This window comes from Vanellus vanellus (assembly GCF_965231255.1).
Source record: "Vanellus vanellus genome assembly, chromosome: 4".
Taxonomy (NCBI): Eukaryota; Metazoa; Chordata; class Aves; order Charadriiformes; family Charadriidae; genus Vanellus; species Vanellus vanellus.
The window spans coordinates 12,691,082-12,711,754 of record NC_138909.1 but is presented as its reverse complement, the minus strand read 5'-3'; the positions used below and the strand labels follow the sequence as shown (position 1 = coordinate 12,711,754).

At 43.5% G+C, this 20,673-nt stretch overlaps 1 protein-coding gene across 1 annotated transcript in view; it reads left to right on the top strand.

Annotated features, from left to right (window-relative positions):
- Nucleotides 1-20,673, top strand: part of SLC7A11 (solute carrier family 7 member 11) — a gene marked incomplete at both ends in the record, with an annotated part of 58,545 nt that overhangs the window by 13,617 nt on the left and 24,255 nt on the right. Inside the window, 3 exons of the mRNA XM_082482314.1 lie at nucleotides 503-628; nucleotides 2,832-2,931; nucleotides 6,099-6,143. Coding sequence (XP_082338440.1) covers nucleotides 503-628; nucleotides 2,832-2,931; nucleotides 6,099-6,143 — 271 coding nt within the window. The remainder of the gene's footprint in view (nucleotides 1-502; nucleotides 629-2,831; nucleotides 2,932-6,098; nucleotides 6,144-20,673) is intronic.

Here is a 20,673-nt window from a genome sequence, read left to right as displayed (position 1 = left end):
AAAATTTAATATGATTATATTAATTGTTATTGTTTTCTGAAAATGCAAATCTCCGCTCAAACCGGCACTGATACAGAAACCTGGAGTGACAAGGGTTGCAGAATTGGTTTCTTTCATCCAAGGCAGCGTCCTGCCAGCCTATCGTCTACCGACAGCTAATGATTCTGGGTAAACGAAGCTATAATTTGCTGCAGAATGAGCCGGGCAGAGAACAGAGAGATGGATGGGCGGCGCAGGGGGTCAGGCAGAGGGGCTCAGCTCCAGCATTTTAGGCGGTGTCTGGAAGGGGAAAGTGAAAAGTTCCCCCTTCTCCAGCAGCAGCTGAAAAAGGTTACCGGGGTGTATTTCATAGAATCATGGAATCATAGAATTGCTGAGGTTGGAAGGGACCTTTAATGCATCGGGATCTATTGTGGGTGCAGCCTCTCTGCTGGCAGAAGAGTTTTGTGGCAATTTCGGCGCCACGAGCGTTTCTTTCTGACTTTTCTTTTTCCCCTTGCAGCGCTGGTGATGGTCCTGAACAGCACGAGTGTCAGCTGGAGCGCCCGCATTCAGATTTTCCTTACCTTTTGCAAGCTTGTAGCAATTCTGATAATTATAGTCCCTGGAGTTATCCAGCTAATTAAAGGTACGAAATGAAAAGTAAATGCTTTAAAGTGCTTTTATCTTTACCCTCCCAAGTCTTTCCCCACCTGCCTCCGCGAAATAATGCTTATAGCAGCAAAAATATCTCTTAATTAGTATGTGCTTGTTTAACTGAAGCTCTGTACTGTCGTGTAATTGATTAGAAGTGGAACTACACTGGGATGAACTGGTATTTCCTTCAGCATGCCAATGAGTCTATTCAGATCAGAATCGGCTCTCAAATGAGCGATGTGATTGCTCTTGGCTGTAATTTGCCTTTGGCGTGAACTTTGTGGAGGGGGAAGGATGGGTTGTGCTGATAGATGGACATACCCCTCCCCAAAGCACGTGCCAGTCTCCTTGAACTGGGCTAGTGCCTAGTCCTGTTCGGTACTGGGTATGTGGTGGTTGAGAGGGCTCAAAATTGGGGAATTTATGAAAGAAACAGTATCATGAATGCTGTTCTACCGCTTTGGTGATGTAAGTTGTGAAGTCAGAAGTGCCGTACTGGCGAGAGAAACTGCAGTTAGCTATTGCTTTCACGGGCTTCCTGCCTGCAAGAACTGGATGCTCAAGCTGCACGTGTGCTTTACTTCTGCCAAGTGAAAAACTAAAGCGTACAGCTAAAGGCAGTAGTCTTGGGGGTAACCCAGGCATAGGAAAGGAGAGAAGAAGCGTTTGGAGGGCCGGAATTAGTACTCTACTGATTTCGTCAACGTTGCTGCACAAGCAAGTTGTCCTCCCCAGCAGGGACATGGCTGCGCAGGCCTTTCCTTGGCGCTCTGGAGGTCGTTTGGGTAAAGCCACGCTGTCAGATAGACTCTTTTCACTGACATATGCTCAGCTACCTGAAGAGGCTTTTCCATTACAGCCCCATCAGCAGCGGGGGCGAGATGGTGACAAGCCCCAGCTCGCTCTCCTCACGGTGACGCCAGACAATAACTGCACAAAGCACGAGGAGCCATTCAGCGCAGAGGGTCAGGACGGGGCGCACTTGATAATGAATCGCTGGCAGGCAGATTTTATCTAACAAAAATTATCACAGTCGTCGGCTCGGTCCCTGGCGAAGCTCTTTTGCGATGCTTCACAAGGCCTCCCATCTGAGTCACCAGCACCGCGCTGGGCTCTGCGGTGAGCTCGGCTTCTCAGGGACAGGCTGTGGTCAGCAACAGACTCTGCAGTAAAAGTTTTCCTGTGTAGCGCTCTGCTGATTCACTATTTCTGTTTTCATGTTTTTCACTTCCCTTCTGGCAGTTGGAATGCCTCTTCCCTGCCTTCCTTTCACATGCAAAATTCCTCTCTGTTCCCATTCGCCCCTTTTCCCCCGTACCTTTGGAGCAGGCCCAGACTCAGCTTTGGATGGGGTTTGCTGCCCTTAAGTAGCTCAGATAGTGTCCCTGATTTCCCACTGGGACCTTCCTCTAGCCACAGCTCTTCCCTTACCCAAAAAGCCTCCGCTTCAGTGGGAACTTTAACTGAGGGCTCGGTAAAAACCGAGTAAAGGGTAGAGGATTTGACCCATTTCTAATTTAAGCCTGAATTAATTCTGCCTCTTCCTGCTCCTTTTCTGGACTACCATCGCTTCTCAGGAAATTTGGGATATTTTAGGGAGGTCTTACAAGCCATAGAACACCTTGTAAATGAGTAAGAGAGTAACACAACTCTTACTTGTTTGTCTTTATAGATATCTCTCTCTATATAATTTTTACTTAGTGTAATGTTAATACAGTACTGACTGTAGTGTGGTGGGGAGTTACTAAATTTTTTCAGCGGTAGAAATGTTTAAGGTATTGGGTTTGTTTACCTTAAAAATGTTGCTGGTGAGTGAAATGCTAGCAATGCTCCTTCCAATTAAAATGTGAAACAAGTGAAATTTTCCACGGCAAAAACTACTGAGCTCATTCTGCTCCTTCACGTTGATGTAAGTCACTGCTGAAGGATGGCAGTGCGGCGAGCGTCATAAAGCCCAGAATACTTTGAAAAAAACCTAATAGGTCAAATTCTGCTATTGCATGACTAGGGACGCCACGAAAGCTTTTACAATTACTGCTGCAAGGGTTGGGACAAAAATTAAGGTCAAGGGCAGGACTTCAAGTCAGCAAACTGTTGGGTGATTAAATGTTCCATGGTGTGATATATTTATTTGTTTTAAAGTAGTAGGTGACCAAAGAGCTTATTTTTCAGTATTGGTTTTGTTGATGTTGCAGGAGAAACACGGCACTTTAAAAATGCCTTTGCGGGGAATGATGCCAGCGTTATGGGATTACCACTTGCTTTCTATTCAGGAATGTATGCCTATTCAGGCTGGTAAGTTGACACCTATAAGTATTTGTCCTGAAAACAAACACAAATGTGCTCTAACAAAGATATTTATTTATATGAAGAAATGAGTCGCTTTTTTGACACCTTTTGCCAAACTACATCTTGTAGTAAGGGTAGATCCTCACCACTGTTCCGTATGCTCAGTGGTTAATCTGCAAGCAGCTCTGCGAAGGAAAGATTTTTCTTCTCCGGTGTACAACAGGAAAACATGCACTGAACACTGGAAAAAAACAGACTTTTCATTCTGTCCTTAAGACTAGAAATAAAGGCAGGAAAGGAATGTTCTTATTTTTTCATTAGGTATTTTGATAAAAAGGATAAAAGGGATAATGAAGCTTTAATTTTTGTTGGACGAGTCAATAATTGAAGTTTTAATAAGTTTTTTATAAGTTTTACACGAAAAACAAATGGTAGGAACTCTTACAAAGTTGTGTGGACCTCAGCCTTTACTTTGTAAAAGCAGTGTTTGAAGAGTAAGAAGTGAACCGCAATGACATCAGTATGGACCACAAAACAAGGTAAAAATAACCAGATTCTTATGCCTCTTGCTCTGAGGGAGTTGGACCTCACTTAAGAAGTGCAACTGGTTTCCATAGAAGTCAAGCGCTATTGACTGTGAGCAAAAGGTGTGAGAATCTGCCTTCAAGTATCCCGCTCAGAACTTTCTTTCAACTCCTTTCCCTCTCCCCCCCACCAAAGGAGGCAGCAGCTGGTTTGAAAGGTGTCGCCGCACTTCGAATCTGCCTCACGATTTATTCATGCTTAGCGAGGGCTCCGCATTGCACAGCGCCAACCTGCTCTTGCGGCAGCAGCGTGGGGGCAAAAAGAAAAAGAAAAAAAAAAAAAAAAAAAAAGACTACAAATGCACAGAGTGGGTTTATTTTGAGATAGCTTTGTCTGCAGGTCTTCCCTTTCCTTTCCATAGCCTCACAGACAGCCAAGTTCTTTGCCTCACACAAAAGGCGAGGGCTTGAGAGATAAGGGGTTTATTTATTTAATTCGGAGTGACAATGGGTTCTCTGCCTGTCCGTAACTCCCCGGTCGCAGGAGCATTATAAACATTCACACTGAAGTACTGAACAGAACTTTTCTATTAAATGGTGGTGGTGGGGAGAACCCAAGAGAGTCCAAAGCCTTTATCTGTGATAGATATATAAGAAAAAAAGCCTGGCATTTGGAAGCCTCAAAGAAATTGAACTCATTATGCGGACAGTCTCTACCTTCTTCCTTCTCTCATATAACTGCCTCTGTCTCTCATGTCCACACATGTGATGGTTTCTCACTTTTAAAATATTAACCTAACTGTACGGCTTTGTATGAAAGCAGTTTTAAAAGCTCTTTAATATTATTCATCACTGAAGTAGAGTTTGTTTACTGTAAATTGCTACATCAAAAAAACTGTCATCCTGTTGCTTCTTTCCATTTTCCACCTCACGTTCCAAACCCCTACAATAAAAATCATCTCTGTTTTTCCTTTACACCTTCTGACTTTTATTTCAGGGTCCTTATTTGCCACTTATAAAATAAATTAGCAGGAAAAAGATCTAATTTGGCTAGTGGTTCTTCCCACCTGCCTATTTGTCTCCATCACCAGCTCAAATTGATTGCCTCGGAGCACAGAGGAGCAGACCATTAAGTGGAGTGTCAATACCCTTGCACTATCAGTTTCGTGGGGCTGAATCAATCCAATAAGGTGAATGTGAAGGAGCGTTACAAGTGTTGGTGTTGTGTCCCAGGACGCAGGCAGAATTTTATGCGTAGCCTATGGGACTATTCACCTCTAATGATACAGCTTTAAAGGACAAAACGATGGTAGTACCCCTTATATGTGTGGGTTCATCCTGCAAAGAGCAAGTGGAGATTATTGGGTATATAGAATGCTGGATGAAAAAGGAAAATTAGAGAAAAGAATGCAAGGAAGCATGCCATTGCATCAACAAAAGGACTGATGCAGGGCTGTCAAATTACTTCTCTCTGGAAGCAGGACTAAGACGAGAAAGAAGTAGCTGAACGTCTTACTTGGCAGAAGCCATCTCTCCTTTGAACTATCCCAATCTCTTCTTTTGTGCTCGGCGCACTGGCACGTTTAGAAACAAGCGTTGAAGTGGTTGTGAAAGATGGCAAATCTAGTTTTACAGAACTTCATGCTCGGTCACAAAATGACATTTTTTTTAAAAGCGCGAGCCAGCGCTAACTTGTTCTGCCAGCCCAGATCTGGTCCAAGGCTTGCGATGGAGAAAAGCTCCCAGACTTTCTGCCAGATCAGGTACCATTTGTTTGTTCGCTGTAGCACTGTTGGGTCAGATATCGTTTGTCTTCCTGCATAAAAGTAGAAAGCCAGCGTGAGCACTGTATTGACTGCTCTGTTTAATTAGCCGAGATGTGACTTTGCGCCCGTATCTGAGCCAAGCACATCTGTGTGATCCAGCAATACACAGACTTAGTGCTCATAAATGCAGAACAGAGGGTTCAGCGACCTTGAGGCTTTACAGCTGCTTTGTATGCGGGGCTGTGCCCGGTGAGTAGTTCCTATGAATTCCCATACGTAGCAGTCTCTTGCACGCTGCTGGAATACGACCGGAGTGCAAATGGTACTGGAGGTTGTGCAAGAGCACGCAGGATTAGCAGCCTGGGTTTGTGATCGTGTACGACACACTGGTGCCAAAATCCTGGTTTTAGGAGGGTTTTGGGTTTTTTTTTTTTGAGGCTTCATTTATTTTTATTGTGAAGAAGTCCTTGCTGAGTACCCTGATGAGAATTTTTTGCCAATATAACCTAAAGTTGTAAAAGGCTACAGCCACAAAAGGAATATGAGGCTTGAGGGTGCGTGCGCGTTTGTGTGAAGGATTAGGGTAAACCATAACTTGCCTAGTATGCCAGGGAAAAAAAAAAAAAAAAAAAAAATTCCACACAGGCATTTTGTAGCTTTTTGCTTTTTTCTGCTTTGTTCTCTTTTTTGAGAATTCCCTTCCTAAGTGTGGGGATGAGGGAAGGTTAAATCTCACACGTTCCTTAATCCAAGCATGAATCTGTGAAGTCTACTATAATTAACAACAGTGCTTAACTAAAATCATCTTCTTGATTCTTTGGGAAAGAAATACAGAATCAAAATCTACCAAGCCCTCATAATACGTTTTATAACTCTTTTCTAGGTTTTACCTCAATTTCGTTACCGAAGAAGTGGAAAACCCTGAAAAGTATGTACCTATTATTTTTCTTGACTTTTGAAAAATGGTCATAAAATTTAAAATGCTATAAAAGTAGCGTTCTTCAGAAATTCTGCATGCTGGTCAAGTTGCTGGCTTTCCAGCAGATCTGGTATCTATTGGAATTGCAACTGCTTGAAGATTTGCTATTTTTGGCCTGTCGTGACCTTGTTATGTATTCTGCTTTTATGTGCACAGAAAGCAGAAAACTAAGTAGATCTCCAGGGCTCCGACTCTCCCCCTCAGGATACAAGTAACTATCAGTGGCTCCTTTCAGTGGAAGTTACTGGTATCCTGTCAGGGAAATCTTGCCCGAGAAACTTATCTGCTGCAATATTTGGCAGTTTTTCTATGTTTAAATATTAATCAAATACTTAGTTCTACTTGTTTTAGATGTCTCGGTGTTGCAGGATCTTGAATACACATAGCACAGCATCCGATCCAATTAAGCCAAACAGGAGATATTGGTGGGAGTCTGTTTCAAACCAGAGATGAAAACTCTCACAGCGCCTGCCTGTAAAATGTGGAAAGAAAAGCTGTCCTGTTAGGGAGAGTTTGATTTGGCAGATCTATTTTGATTTATAAGTTTCAGTACCTGCGGCCAGTAATAAAACAATATTAACCTTTTCTTAAAATTAAAGAATATATGCCCTGTCAAATCAAATTGTGTTCTTTGGGGAAGCTAACAATTTACTTGATTAAAAATTAATGGGTAGATATCATTTGCTTCGGCTTTTAAAATATGATGCCTGGCTGGGTACCAGATAACTTCCTGTACCAAAGACCCCCAGTGCCGTATACTCGGAGAATACGAAGCTACGTATCAGAGACATGTGGGGGGGGGGGAAAGGGAAAAAAAGAAAACCAGCCATCAATGGAGAGCACACAGAAGGTTATTAGTTGGTTTCTTCATAGTCTGAACCAAGCCTGGTGAGCTGTTTAGTATTTTCTTCAGAGACCTGAAAATAATTATAAAGAAATTGATGATAAAACACAAGGATGGCAGAAAGACTGGCGGATTTCCATTGTTTCAGTGCCTTTGAGGGGTCTTGGGTGTTAACGGGTTCTTTAATGTGATCAGGATATGTATCCTGAGGAATGTACAACTGGAAGTTGAAACCAGACAAATGCGGGTAGAAAATACAGCATTAATATTTGACAAGGTGGTTGACTAATCGTTAGCAGGGGGACCTACATAAAACTGGGTTTTTCATTGGTAGTCTTCATCTCAGATGGGACACCTTTTTACAAGCCGTGCTTCAGTAAAACACAAGTCATTTGGCTCAGTGGAGAGCAGCTGGCTAACATGTCCCAGGCCTGGGACATGCAGGAATTCAGGCAAGATGATCTGGTAGTAAATCGGGGTTTAACTACCAAGGATCTGTGTGCTTCATAAAGTCAGTGGAGGCAGACATTTAAAAAAACGAAACACTTTTTTTTTTTTTTTTTTTTTTTTAACTTTTGAAAAATCATTGTGTGGCAGACTGACTTGAAAAGAAATGTGAAACTGAGTAAAGAAGTGAAGTGATTGTGATCCAAGACTTCTACTGCTTCAGGAAATTCTGGGGATGGGTTAGGAGCCAGAGTCTTGGTGATATGATCAAAAGCATTTGCTAGAAGCAATATAATTCCTAAATTATCATGTGGTTACCATCAATACTGTATGATGCTTTTCAACATGTGCATGCCTACCACCCTTTGGGACTTTTTATACCTTATGTGTCTCTGCATTCCTCTTAACTGTATGGTGATTAACTGAAATTTTTGGTAATTTTCATTACAAATATTTTGGTTTATGCTGACTCTTTTTTTTTCTTGTGGTCTTAGTCAGAGGAGTGCATATTTTTGAACATGTTGCCCTCTGCTGTGTAGGACAGAAAGTCATAGTTCCTTTTCTTTTTTAACACTCGTTGAAGGACGTAGTATCGCAGCTAGAAAAAGTGGTGTGGGTTAGAGTTCGGGGTTTTCTTCAATTGCAGTTTTTCTTCAATTGCAGCCGGGATGTGAGGGAGGGGGACAGCTCTCTCCCCCATCTTGGGGGAGAGCTGCTCTGTTCTCCAGGTCACCCTTGGAGAGCTGCTGAGGTTAACAGTGCTGCTGGTGGGGATGCAGGACTGGGGGGGAAGCCTGGCTGGTTCGGTGTATTCCGGGGTGACTCCGCACAAAAACAGCTCAATGTGACATGTGCAATGCTGTCACAAAGCCGTTAAAGCTTCCCTTCATCACTCTTCTTGGGGTTGCGCTTTGAGAGGACAAGAGGGGAAGATGCACGCAGTGTTTACAGCAGGGTGCCAGGGATCACAGTCTCCGCACACAGGTACAAATATACCGTAGAAGACATTGGGATTTGAAACATTGCTAAGTAAGTGGCAGGTGATGGCAGGGCAAGTGGATTGCTATCGGTTGTCCTGACAGAGACCTCTGCACCACCTGTAAACGGGGATGCTGGACTCTGTCAACCCAAAACGAGCAGTTAAATGAACCAGTTGGAATATTTTTTTTATCCAGTTGCCACCTGTGAATGGCTCTGCTGGAGAGAGGTCCTGCTGAACGGGGCTGGAGCACCTCTCCTGTAAGGAGAGGCTGAGAGAGTTGGGGTTGTTCAGCCTGGAGAAGAGAAGGCTCCAGGGAGATCTTATAGTGGTCTTCCAGTACCTAAAGGGGGCCTACAGGAGAGCTGGGGAGGGACACTTTATCAGGGAATGTAGTGATAGGACAAAGGGTAATGGTTTTAAACTGGAAGAGGGGAGATTTAGATTAGATATTAGGAAGAAATTCTTTACTGTGAGGGTGGTGAGGCACTGGAACAGGTTGCCCAGAGAAGCTGTGGATGCCCCATCCCTGGAGGTGTTCAAGGCCAGGCTGGACATGGCCTTGGGCAACCTGGTCTAGTGGGAGGTGTCCCTGCCCATGGCAGGGGGGTTGGAACTCGATGATCTTCAAGGTCCCTTCCAGCCTAAACCATTCTATGATTCTATGAAGAGGGGCCTGCTCCACCACAGTTCACAAAGACACAGGACAAGGGAATAGTGGCCTAATCCCAGGGGAAGCTGTCTCAGCTCCCACCAAACCCAGTGCAGGCGTTAGGTGAGCCACTAATCGTGCTGCTGCTGTAGGTATTTATTAAAACTCAACTGCTTTTTTTTTTTTCCTTTTACCTGAAATGCTGTCTTTCCTTTCATTCGTGTTGTGTGCCTTATGTTAAAGGTCTCATATAGCGCTGCGGAGGTATTACGTAGCTGTCTTTAACGGGGAAGAGGGAAGCATAAGTTTGAACCACTTAGAGTCTGTAACAGCTCCAGGTGTGCAATTTGTAATGTTTGCTAATGGCTAGGGATGCAAATTACTTACAGCGACAGAGGTGAGCACGGTGATGCCTTCTGCACCGCGCGTGCCAAAGTAAATGTTTGTCTGAGAATCGGTCACGGTTGCGTATTTCCAGGTGTGCGGCAGCTTTTAAAGTAATTGACAGCTGGTGCCGAGGTGAATGATGGGCACCCGTCCTCACGTCAACCAGCCTGCTGCAAACCCGCCGGGAAGGGTACCCAGAGGGTTGCGGGGAGGATAGAACAGTTACAGCAGGGCCGATGCAGAAATCCTCTAGCTGAGAGGAGTTGCAGCAGAGCTGCCGAGAGCCCCACGTTTGCGGAGACGTGGCTTTAAGCCCCCTTTTATCCGCCGAGTCCTGGACTCCCTCTCCGCTCTTGTGGTATTGTGGAGGGTGAGAGACAGAGATGGGCCAGGGCCCTAGATCATGTCCTGAAGTGCACGGGAAGGTGGAAACATCTACTTTTAGACATTAAAGTTTTCCAGATAGGGGTTGCTTTGTTTGCTGTGGTGTGTGTGGCACCAGGAAAGATCGCCAGAGTACGGCAAGCGCCGTGGGAAATGTAGGAGAGAGGCAGGGAAAGGGGGCGGGAGGGGGGGGGATGCTCGTGACCTTGCCCAGCTGAAAGCCACCTTTGTGCTCCGGCGAAGCGGCCGTTCGTACGGGCAGAAAGGGCTCCTGACGGCTGTGGGAGTCTGTGTAGGGGCAGCGGTCTGCCCGGGTGCAATAAATCGCAGGTTTAGGTCTATAAATAGGATAAATACTACGGGCCTGAGGCACTGAGATACCTGGGCGGTATGAAATCCTAGAGAGCGAGCGAGCTGACACAGAGACAGTGGAAATGAGCCAAGTGGAGAGGAAGTGCCCTTTAAGTTATAGAAGGGAGAGTGGAAAAAGGGGGAAGAAAAAAAAAAAAAAAGATCTGAAAGTGAATGCCATTACTTTTTTTTTGAACAGATTTTTGGAAGTAGTGCTGAATTCTCACTTTGGAAATGTCACAGTCCCTTCTTTTCTCTAAGAAAAAGGACATTATTCTAACCCCAGTTATCGTAAGATGTAAAAGTAGCTGTTTCTGTCTCCTGCTAAACCTTCTTTTGATGTCTCTTTTTTTTAAGCCTGGACTCATTTCTTTATTCCCCTTTGTTAAAGCGCCTCCCTCATACAGCATTAGTAGGACCTGAAGCAACATGAAGTTAATGTTTGTTTTACAAGGAGCTGTGGCTGCAGCCTTCAGCTCCTTTAATGTACAATTTCTTTAAAAGAACCTGAAATAATTTTATTATCGAGACTATGTGGAACAATGTGGAAGTGTAATAATAAATTTCTTTGACTTTTGAAAATTATGCTGTGCGTATGTGTGCTGGCTGAATAGCGATTGCTGTTTGAAATGAAATATCTGAATAATCCTTGAAGCAGAGCTTCACCAAAATAACCTCCTGCAGCCACGTCACATGCAGCTTTGATCTTTTTGATTTTCTTACATTATAAGGATCAGCCCTACTCAAAAGGAGGTCATATTGTATTGTCTAAATAATAAGTGAATGAAAGAACCGCCGGGTCTCTGAGAGAGAATTTGTCACCTGAAAATTGACAGGAGCAGTGTTGCCTGGAGCGGTAAATTTAGAGGACTGGAAATCAAGCGTGTTGAACTTTCAAACTCATTTCTTATACGTAGTCTTTGAGCTCATCTGTATTCTTGAGCATCCACTCTGTACTCTCAAGAAACAGACCAAGCTTTTTCAATCGAGACCCTAAAAGCAGCTCGTGCCCGAACGGCCCTTCCCGCCTCCCTTCCCAGGCAGAGCGGAGTCCGGGATCAGTGCTCTAGTTTTTCAGGAATTTTGACAGACTCCAGATGAGAAAATAACACAGGAGCGTTTTTACATTTCAGCCAATGTCTTCAGAGCCTCATCAAAGTCAGGGCTGGATTGTGTCAGATGCTGGTCAGAGAGAATCCTGCTTTAAAAAAATTATGTTCTGTGTCCTTAGTACGAGCAGATGTGGAGCCCAAATGCTTCACGTTATAAAGATTAAGCTCTTGATGGAAGAGAAAGACAATATTGTTTCGCTTTAAGGGAAGGGGAAACCAAGACTTGAATTCCTTAATGACTTCAAGGAAGTCCGTGATCAAGCGGGCAACTAGAGGTGTTGACTGACAGTCCTCCTTTAACTCAAAATCATATTATTTCTTTGGCAGTGTAAGTTTCTGTTAGTGTTATTGAACTTAGGAAATATTTTTCCTTTATTCATCTTCAATTTCAGTTGGATAAAATGATAGATAGGACATTTTTAAAGGACGTGGATTCTGAAAATATTTTACAGCAAAAAGTTAGATTCCTTTGCAGTTGCAGTTAAGCACAGCTGCTATTTGGCATAATCCTTTTTTTTTTTTTTTCTTTTCTTTTCTTTTTTTTTTTCGTCCCTTATTGGGCCATTTCATTTGCAAATATTCTGTTTCTGTTTGTAAAATAACTTTGGTCCAGCCCAGGCAATCTATCATTGTTTAAAAAGTTACACAGTGCAAAGAACATATTATTGAGATGTATAGTGTTTATAAGCCTGGTCTCAGATTGATAAATCACGTCTCGTACTGTTGAAAAGCCAAGAAATGAATTGCTTTGCTATGACCTTGGTGTCTGAGATTAGTCAGTTTGTCTATTAGATTTTTCCAGTGTTCTTCTCACTTCATTTATTCCTTCTTTTCTAAGGAACTGAGAAGCAGTAGATGTATAGCAAGTCACCAAGGCTTGATGTCAGCAGACATTTTGTAAAAGCGGAATATCAAAATGTTTGATATAATCTGGCTTTATATTGGGTTTAAATAATGTGAGTGTCATGTCTAATTAATCTAATATGTACCACCCATTTGTATTAATTAAAGTTTAAAGTCACGCTTTGCATCTATGAGGACTGAGTGAGAGAAACGTGGTATGAGAGGGTTTTTTCAGGGTGTCTAAGCATCGTAGAGACGCAGATGGGTGGGAGGGGAATGGTGGCTACGACACTAAAACTCTTCCAGCTCCCTAGTTGTTTGTAGCCATCTGACTTTTGGCACTTCACACTAGGATGCACCCCCCTTCCAAAATCAATCCGAAACTTGAATTGCACTGTTGCTCGCTACCGATCTAGACCTTGACGAGTTATTCCTTGTAATCATAACAATGAAAAATATTTTTAATGTCAATCGAGAGGACGCAAGCCTTTGCCATTTCCGCCTCTCTGCTTCTTTGTTCATTTTTGTTATTTTATCATTTAATGACAAGCTCTACTCTGAAGAGAAATATTAATATTGATATTGATTAACTTAGGCACCAGAAAAGGAATAAAGTTAGAAGTTTATCTCCCTGCAGCTATGCTGTCTATCATTTCAAACACACCTCATCACTGCTTTTTATTCAGGAAAGACAGATGATGTAGTTGAAGCACTGAACTCGGGAGATCTGGCTCAGGCACAAACTTGCTGTGAAAACGAAGGGTGGGTTACTTCATCTCTTCTCCTCCCGTTTCCCTCCTTTCTCCCCTTCTTTCCTCTATACACTTCATGGAGTGAGAGGTATCACCTCCTGGCTTCATTTTTGGAGTATTTACACACTTCCAAGGTCGGGGGTAAGCCGTGGGCTATGGGGAACCAAAAAAAAGTTTATGTGGATCTAAAAATCTATGTGCCTACTCCTTGAACTGAAGGCTTTAGCAGATTTATTAAATCCTGGGTGTGGCTTCTGTAGGTCCCAGTCCTGTGAAGTCTTACACGGCCAGCAGGTCGAGGGAGGTTATCCTCCCCCTCTACTCTGCTCTGGTGAGGCCACATCTGGAGTACTGTGTCCAGTTCTGGGCTCCCCAGTTCAAGAAGGATAGGGAACTGCTGGAGAGGGTCCAGCAAAAGGCTACAAAGAGGACTGGAACACCTTTCTTACGAGGAAAGGCTGAGGGACTTGGGTCTTTAGTCTGGAGGAGAGAATATTGAGGGGGGCTCTTATCAATGCTTATAAATCCTTAAAGGGAGGGTGCCGGGGGGATGGAACAGTCTTTTTTTGGTGGTGCCCAGTGATAGGACAAGAGGTAATGAGCACAAACTTGAACATAGGAAGTTCCCTCTAAACATGAGGAGGTACTTCTTTACGGTGAGGGTGGCAGAGCACTGGCACAGGCTGCCCAGAGAGGTGGGGGAGTCTCTGACTCTGGAGACGTTCAGAACCCGCCTGGACACCATCATGCGCAACCTACTCTAGGTGGACCTGCTTTGGCAGAGGGGTTGGACTAGATGATCTCCAGAGGGTCCCTTCCAACTGCTATCGTTCTGTGAGTCTGTGATTCTGTACCAGGGGAACAAGGAAGTCTATGTAGGTCCCTATGCAAGTAACTAGCACCCGGGGGTGTTCCCCATGGGGATGCAATCTTATTTTTAACTAAACTTTGGACCAGCCTTTCTCACAAAGTAGCTGGACATAAATACAGTTCCTTAAGTCCGATGCTGGATGCAGGTATCCCGCCTAGATATAAGCCGAATATTACCCATACCTAGAGTTTGAACTCTTTCTTGCCTTATTCTGTTCCACTTACTCTTAAAAGATACATTTGACTCCAATTCACTTTCTTCATGCCAGGCTACAGTGCCAAATATTCAGTGCAGACAAGTTATAGGATTACATTGTGATATTTTATCTGAAGATAATCAAAAGAGACAAATGCTAATCTTTCAAATATTTTGCAAAGCCCATTTGCTCATGTGAATTCATCAGATTACCTTAAAGGGAAAGCCAGGTCAGTTAAGTAAGCATTTGCATTTTTTTTCTTTGAAATATTATTTGTGTCTTGGGTTATTTTTCTGTTTGAATACTTATTCTCCATCATAGAATGAGGATGTTCTAATTACCCTCCCCCCGGCTATTTTTATGTGTCACTTCCATAGAAATCTTATTCTTTCTAAATTTTACTGTACCTAACAGCATAACAGGCTGCCTAAATTCCCTCAGTTATCTGCTAAGCATCTCAGAAGGTGAGGTGTCCAAACACTGGTGAAACCAACATCACTTTCCACGGTTTAATCCCTGTGTGAGGGATAAAAGGATAGATTCACAATCATGTCTTCAGAACTATAAAATCCTTTAATATTGAGCTGAATCTGCCAAATAAAGAAAACAAATTAATTTACTAGATCAAATATATTTAAACAAACCCAAGCAGTTTTGCTATTTGTAAACTGTATGAAAGAAGCGTTTAATTAAGAATGTAATTCTGCAGTATTTGTGTATGTTTGTGAGCTGGTAACAGATAATTGCTAGCTCATAGGGGAGCTGACTCACCAGCAGGAAACTGTTCTTGATAAAATGAACTTCCCTTTGCTTTTTCCCCTCTCACTAACCTTATTAACTACTTACTGCTTACATGCCTCACATCGTCAACTCGTTCATTATAGTTTTTTTAATAAATGACTGATAACTCGTTTCTGAAACTACGTATTTCAGTCCTGGATGCAAGCTTTTTGATGGGTTCAAATTTCTGAAATCTCAGTATAGCAACTAACGTTTTGCACTTGATGAAAAAAAAATATATATATATTTTAATTAAAGGATGCTGCTGCTTCTCTTGCTGCAAGCTGGATCCAAATGTTCTGAGTTGCTTTGCTCTTATTTATAATCTTTTTTCACTGAAACCCCTAGTTTGGGAGACTTCAGTTGTCCTATAATTTGATACAAAGCTTTCCCAAACCGCGTCACTTGAAGACCGTGGATACGACATCAGGCTGAGAATTGTTTGACAAAATATTATGTGGGAGGGAATGGAGGCATCAGCTGTGACACGGTATGCTTCATAAATACAACTTGCTGGTAGGAAGGAGTATTTATTACTTCATTTTGCATCTGATCTCAGCTAATTTTTGCTGATAGTTTGAGGCAGCTTGCATTCAAAACCAATTACAGACCCAGGGGGGAGAGTATTAAAAATACTCTTTGCCCAGCTATGATCTCAGGTAAACGCAATAGTATTGCAGTCAGATTTTCTTGCAGTGCTTCCTAATTCCTAATGGGGATGCCAGGAAATCAGTAAGGAATAATAAACTTCTATAAAAAGCCAGCAGACTTCCTTCAGGACATACTGCTTTCGCTGCTGCCCTGTCCTGCATGTCAACGAGCGGAACTTTGAGTCACAGGTTAAAGGGTCTAAAAGGAAAAGCCTCTGTTGGAGCAGCAGATGCTGCAGCAGGTTCAGCTGAGTTCTGGCTCCAGCTTCTCCTTCTCTCTCCCGCCTCCATCCCACCCACCGCGAGACGTGCTGTAGATGCCCTCACCCTGACAATCTGTTGGTTCTGCCGAGGACGGATGCAATTAAGCGAGCCACATGTGAGACACGCAAATGTTTCAAGGGCTGCAACCTGCTTGGGAGCCATACCCGGGGCTTGTCTGGGATAGGATTTGGTGTGAGAGCCACTGAATCCACAAAATTTTTCCAACCAGCTGGAGCGAACGAGGGAAAGTGTGTTTTCAACTGTGTTAGCAGCTTGAGTTAAAACAGGGGAAAAGGTCAGGAAGGAGTTGAAATTGGTAACCCAAATTAAAATCCGAGTAGTTGGGTTTTGCTTGTTGGATTGATTTTTATTAGTTTTTTTTTTTTAACTTCAATTTCATTGAACTGGATTTTTGGATTTGATAATGTGGATTATCCCGTACTCTTGTAGCGCAGACTTTTCTTTGTCCCTGCAATTTTCAAGAGTTCCAGCACACTAGCTGCCTTACGTAATATCTCATAATTAACTGGGGATGTGGATTCGGTCCTTTAGTTCTTATTTTCCCTGTTCTAGGCTGTTGAACACAAATTCTTCCTACCACACCCGGCTGTCCCATGCTCCACGGGTGCAGTTGGATCCCCCTCAACAGCAGTGCTATGTGATATCAGACCTATCAGGTTCCTATCAGAATGGAACCAGAGTTGGAAAACATGGTGTGCCACGCAGTATGACACTGCCCCCCCCCCCCCCCATGTTTTTTGGCGCTTATATCTGTGCTGAGTCCTGTGGTACAATTCCACACCATGAGACAGAGAGAGAGAGATGATCCTCGGGTGCAGTTTTCAGGCACCGGTGTCTTTGTCATTGGCAGCTGCCTTCTGAACACCAATTTAGCATTTGAATTGGTTCAGCTGACTTCCAGTCTTTCCATCTCCTACTTCCACTTTATTATCTTTCTATTTTATTGTAAAAAAAAAAAAAAAAAAAAGTCATGTTCTGTTTAGATATTGACTGCAGTGAAGAGCTGCCTGTGACAGGGTTTAAACTGATATGCCAGTCAATACGTGTAAATTAGAAAAGAGACTGATGTAATCTAAAGTGTCTATAAAGGTTTCAAAGATGTACCTTGATCATTAATTAAGACAATAAGGATGTCTCATAAAATTACAGTTGAGGAGACTAATAATTCACTATCGAATGAAGAAAGGCAAGGTCACTTGTATAATTACCTATTCTAACATTTATATTCCTTGTATAAAATGTTCCTACTCGCACAAAAGTCGAGCTGGTGGCAGTGGAAGTGTTCGGGAGTGGGAAACGCAGATTACATACCTAAGATTTAAGGGCATACTAAAAAAAAAAAGTAGTTGTCTTTTTCTATCTATTTGTTCTGTTTGATTTTTGTTTTTGTAGTATGATTTATTATTTCAAGCAGTCTAAGTTAACTTATAGCACATGCCTGGCATGGGTGTTTAAGGAAGAGCGAGTGGGAAAATGGAAGAACAAAAATGAATGCTACAGATGCAGGGTCGGATCAGTATTGCTGTGCTGGGTTTTAACCGCGGATATGTGTATTGAAATCAATAGTGCTACCACTATTCTTTTTCTCCTGATTGTCTGATGTGGGGTCTGATTCCAATTCCTTTTATGTCTCAACAATGTGATAGTACAGAAATCGGGAAGGTAGTCAGCTGCCTGAAAAATCAAAGGTTATTCGGCAAACCTAGCTGGAGGATGGAAGGGAAAAGATAACTTGCAAAGGCAGAGGGCGTGATACCACGCTGATATATGCCAGGACACAGGGCTAGTAGCGGTTCTGTCGCTGTGCGTGCTGTTTAGGAGGGAGGAGGGTAAGGCAGGATGGGCGAGCAGGCTCCCCGCGCGATGGTCTCCCCGCTAAGGCAGCATCTACGCTATGGCAGTCCTTCAGAAGCCATTGCTTTGGTAGCTTTGTTTCTGTTTACGTAGACTCTGTGGTTTAAGATAAAAGGCCTGACTTGAAATGAAAATGACTGAAAAAATTCTCTCACAATTCTGGTCCCTGCTGAAGGAGAGGTGTCCACCGGAGAAGAGAAGCTCCTGTGGGCAGACTGGTAGGATGAGTGGACAAGCAGGCGCATGGGCTGCCGTCACACATAGCCTTATTTTTTCTCATCCCAGAGTATTGGAGAAAGGGAGTCTGGGCTAATCTCTTCTGCAGGGAATGAAGATATTTCGACATTTTGATTTTTACAAGTTGACTGCCTTTGTCAGTTTAACGCTGACGATGTATGGTGTCGTGACCAGGTACGGGCAAAGTTGTTGCCTGGAGCATACACGGAAGAGTCAAATATCTACACGGAAATGAACACTTAAAAGGCAAACCCTCAACCAGGTTTCTCATCCTCTGCCAAGCCCGTGGCACGTCTTTCGAGGAAGCAAAGTTCAAGGAACTCAGCTGGAGCTTCCTGCCCTCCCTCCTCCTCCTCCTTCTCCCCAGTGGCGGAGGTGTCTCCCCAGGGTGCCGAGCACCCCGCAGGTCTGCAGGACCTGGCTGGCTGCGGTGGCAAATCTTGCAGCACCTCTGGCTCAGAGTTTCAGAGAGCTTTGGTGGCTCCGAGGCGTAAGGGTGCGATAAGCCTATGTGCTGGTTTGGGCTCGGGGTGGTGGCCGCCCCGGCTGTCTCTGCGGTGGCTGTTTTGCAGCATGGCATCCCTCTCCAGCGCTGGTGGCTGGGTTGGCTTGCTGATGTGGTAACCTGCTGAGCGAGGTGTGTTTGCTTTCCTTTTTCTTTTTTTTTTTTTTTTTTCTTCTTTTGTTTGGTTTTTTTTTTTTTTTGGTTGTTTGTTTATGTGAGTCATTGTTAGTGTGAATCAGCCCTGCTAAGGAAGTAAAACAAACGTTTATTCACAGTCTCCCCGGGTAGCTGGCAAAATCCTAATCTGCTTTACCAGCGGGCTAAGGTAATGTAATAACAAAATAATATAACTTTTGAAGTTTCCGCTGCCCTGCCTTTTCCTTCATTCGCACCACCTGAAATACACTATTTCTCTTGCGCTGAGGGGACACAGCAGTACCTGTACAGAAGGGTGACGGTACCCTCCTTATGGGAACCCCGAGCTGCTCAGCAAGAATATTCATTGCAGGAATAAAAATCTCTTGCAAGACTGATGCACTGCTAAAGGTCCAGAGCTGTAAAACATACTGTATTTTACTGGAGAGCTCACGGGTCTCTCGGGGCTAAGATAGCTCTCGTCTTGGCCGCAGTGAAGGTCCCAGGCTCTCGTTAGACATTTTCATTCTTTTTCGGTGGTTCATAAGCAGGTGGCCTGACTGGATTTACAGGAAAAGAGGTGAGACAGCAGTGCATCTGTGGTAGATAGAAAAGGGATTAAACTCACCAGTTTGTTTATAATGAGATGAGGCAAAAAAAAAAAAAAAGGAAAAAAAAATCCAAGTAAGGATCAGATAAAGTTGTGTTTGTACACTTACAACCTCATCCGTGGCACTGAGTCCTTCCTGCCAAACACATCGGGCCAAATCAGCAAACGTTTTGCCTACGTAAGAATTACTGGCTCGAGAAGCAGTTCTTCGTTTAACTGTGATGTATTGTCTCTTTGCACGCTAACGCAATGCCTGGCTGATAACCCCCGTGGGACTCTGCTTTGGGCTAACAGCTGGGGAAGGTGCCAAAGCACCTGTCCAGGTGAGGTGGTTCAGAGCCTGTCTTTGGATATGGAGCAGGGTAACTGTGGCTCCCCGGTGTGTCCCGTCCCGTCCCGTCCCCATCCCCCCCCCCTTCCCTCCCCCCCCATTTACCACCTTGGGCCCTGCAGGGTTTATATGTTTTGTGAAAGAGAGCAAAGATGCTATATACAACTTCTGGTGCTGATGCTGCTCTGCAGTGTAGGCAAACCTCTCCTGGTATTTCCCCTTCCCCCTTTAAAACAGGAGCCCAGTTTCCTCTGATGCTGGTGCCTTTGTTTCCTTATTTACCGATGGCCTTAGCCATGGGAGAGGCGATTCTGAGCACTCGCCTTAATGTTTTGGTCTGAGATTTAAATCTGGGTTTCAGATAGCACTGAAATCTCACTGTAAAACCCAGCAGACGGCAATAAATTCCTGATGAAATTGCATAGGTGTAGATCAGTCTTTGCTGGCGCGTACCGCAGGTGGAGGTTACATCCTGCATATAGGAAAAAAAAAAGAGGAGTCTCACAGCCGTTTTTCCTGTTACTTGTAAAAGCAAGCCAACACCCACCTCCTATGGGTAGTTATATACGGCAGATACTGCTAGTTTAATTCACAGTGTGATGTTCTGATCTGTACTGTGGTCTTTCCTGGCTGCAGAGGATCAAGAGCCTTTTTGTGCCGCTCTTTTTCCTTTTCCCTTTAATGCTGATCCTCCAAAATAGCAAAGTGCAGAGTGCTAAGGCAGTGTTAGGTGAGCGTGGTGTTAAGCCAGAGATGGCAGCAGCATCTTGCATGCCATTAACAGTAACCTTTTACTACAGCAGCATCTAAAACTTCTCTAGGCTGATGCAGGCAACTAACTGGCAGAGAAAGTGAGATAGCATTTTTTACTGGTATAAAATACAAAATGGGACAATAAAACACAAATAAAGGGATGAACTACTAAAACTGCAAGGGTAGTATGTTCTTTATTGTACTTGTGCATCAGATTGGAGTTTTATAACTGCTCAGTTATTAACGCATGTCATATCATCACGAGTACTTATCCTTTAGAACAGCATGGTCAAAATATCAATAGCAATGGTATTATACACAAGAACATGAATAGATTCCCCTTGGTTCAGCTAGCAGCATAACTTACGCAACTTTTACACCGTCTTTTTGGATGAGACATTAAATAGGGTTGTCTTATTTGATTGTTCAGCTTTAATAAGTAGCAAAATTGCTGACTTGTATTTAAGATAAGTAATAGTTGTATCGAAACGAGACGATTTGGCTCTGTACATCTTTCCCGT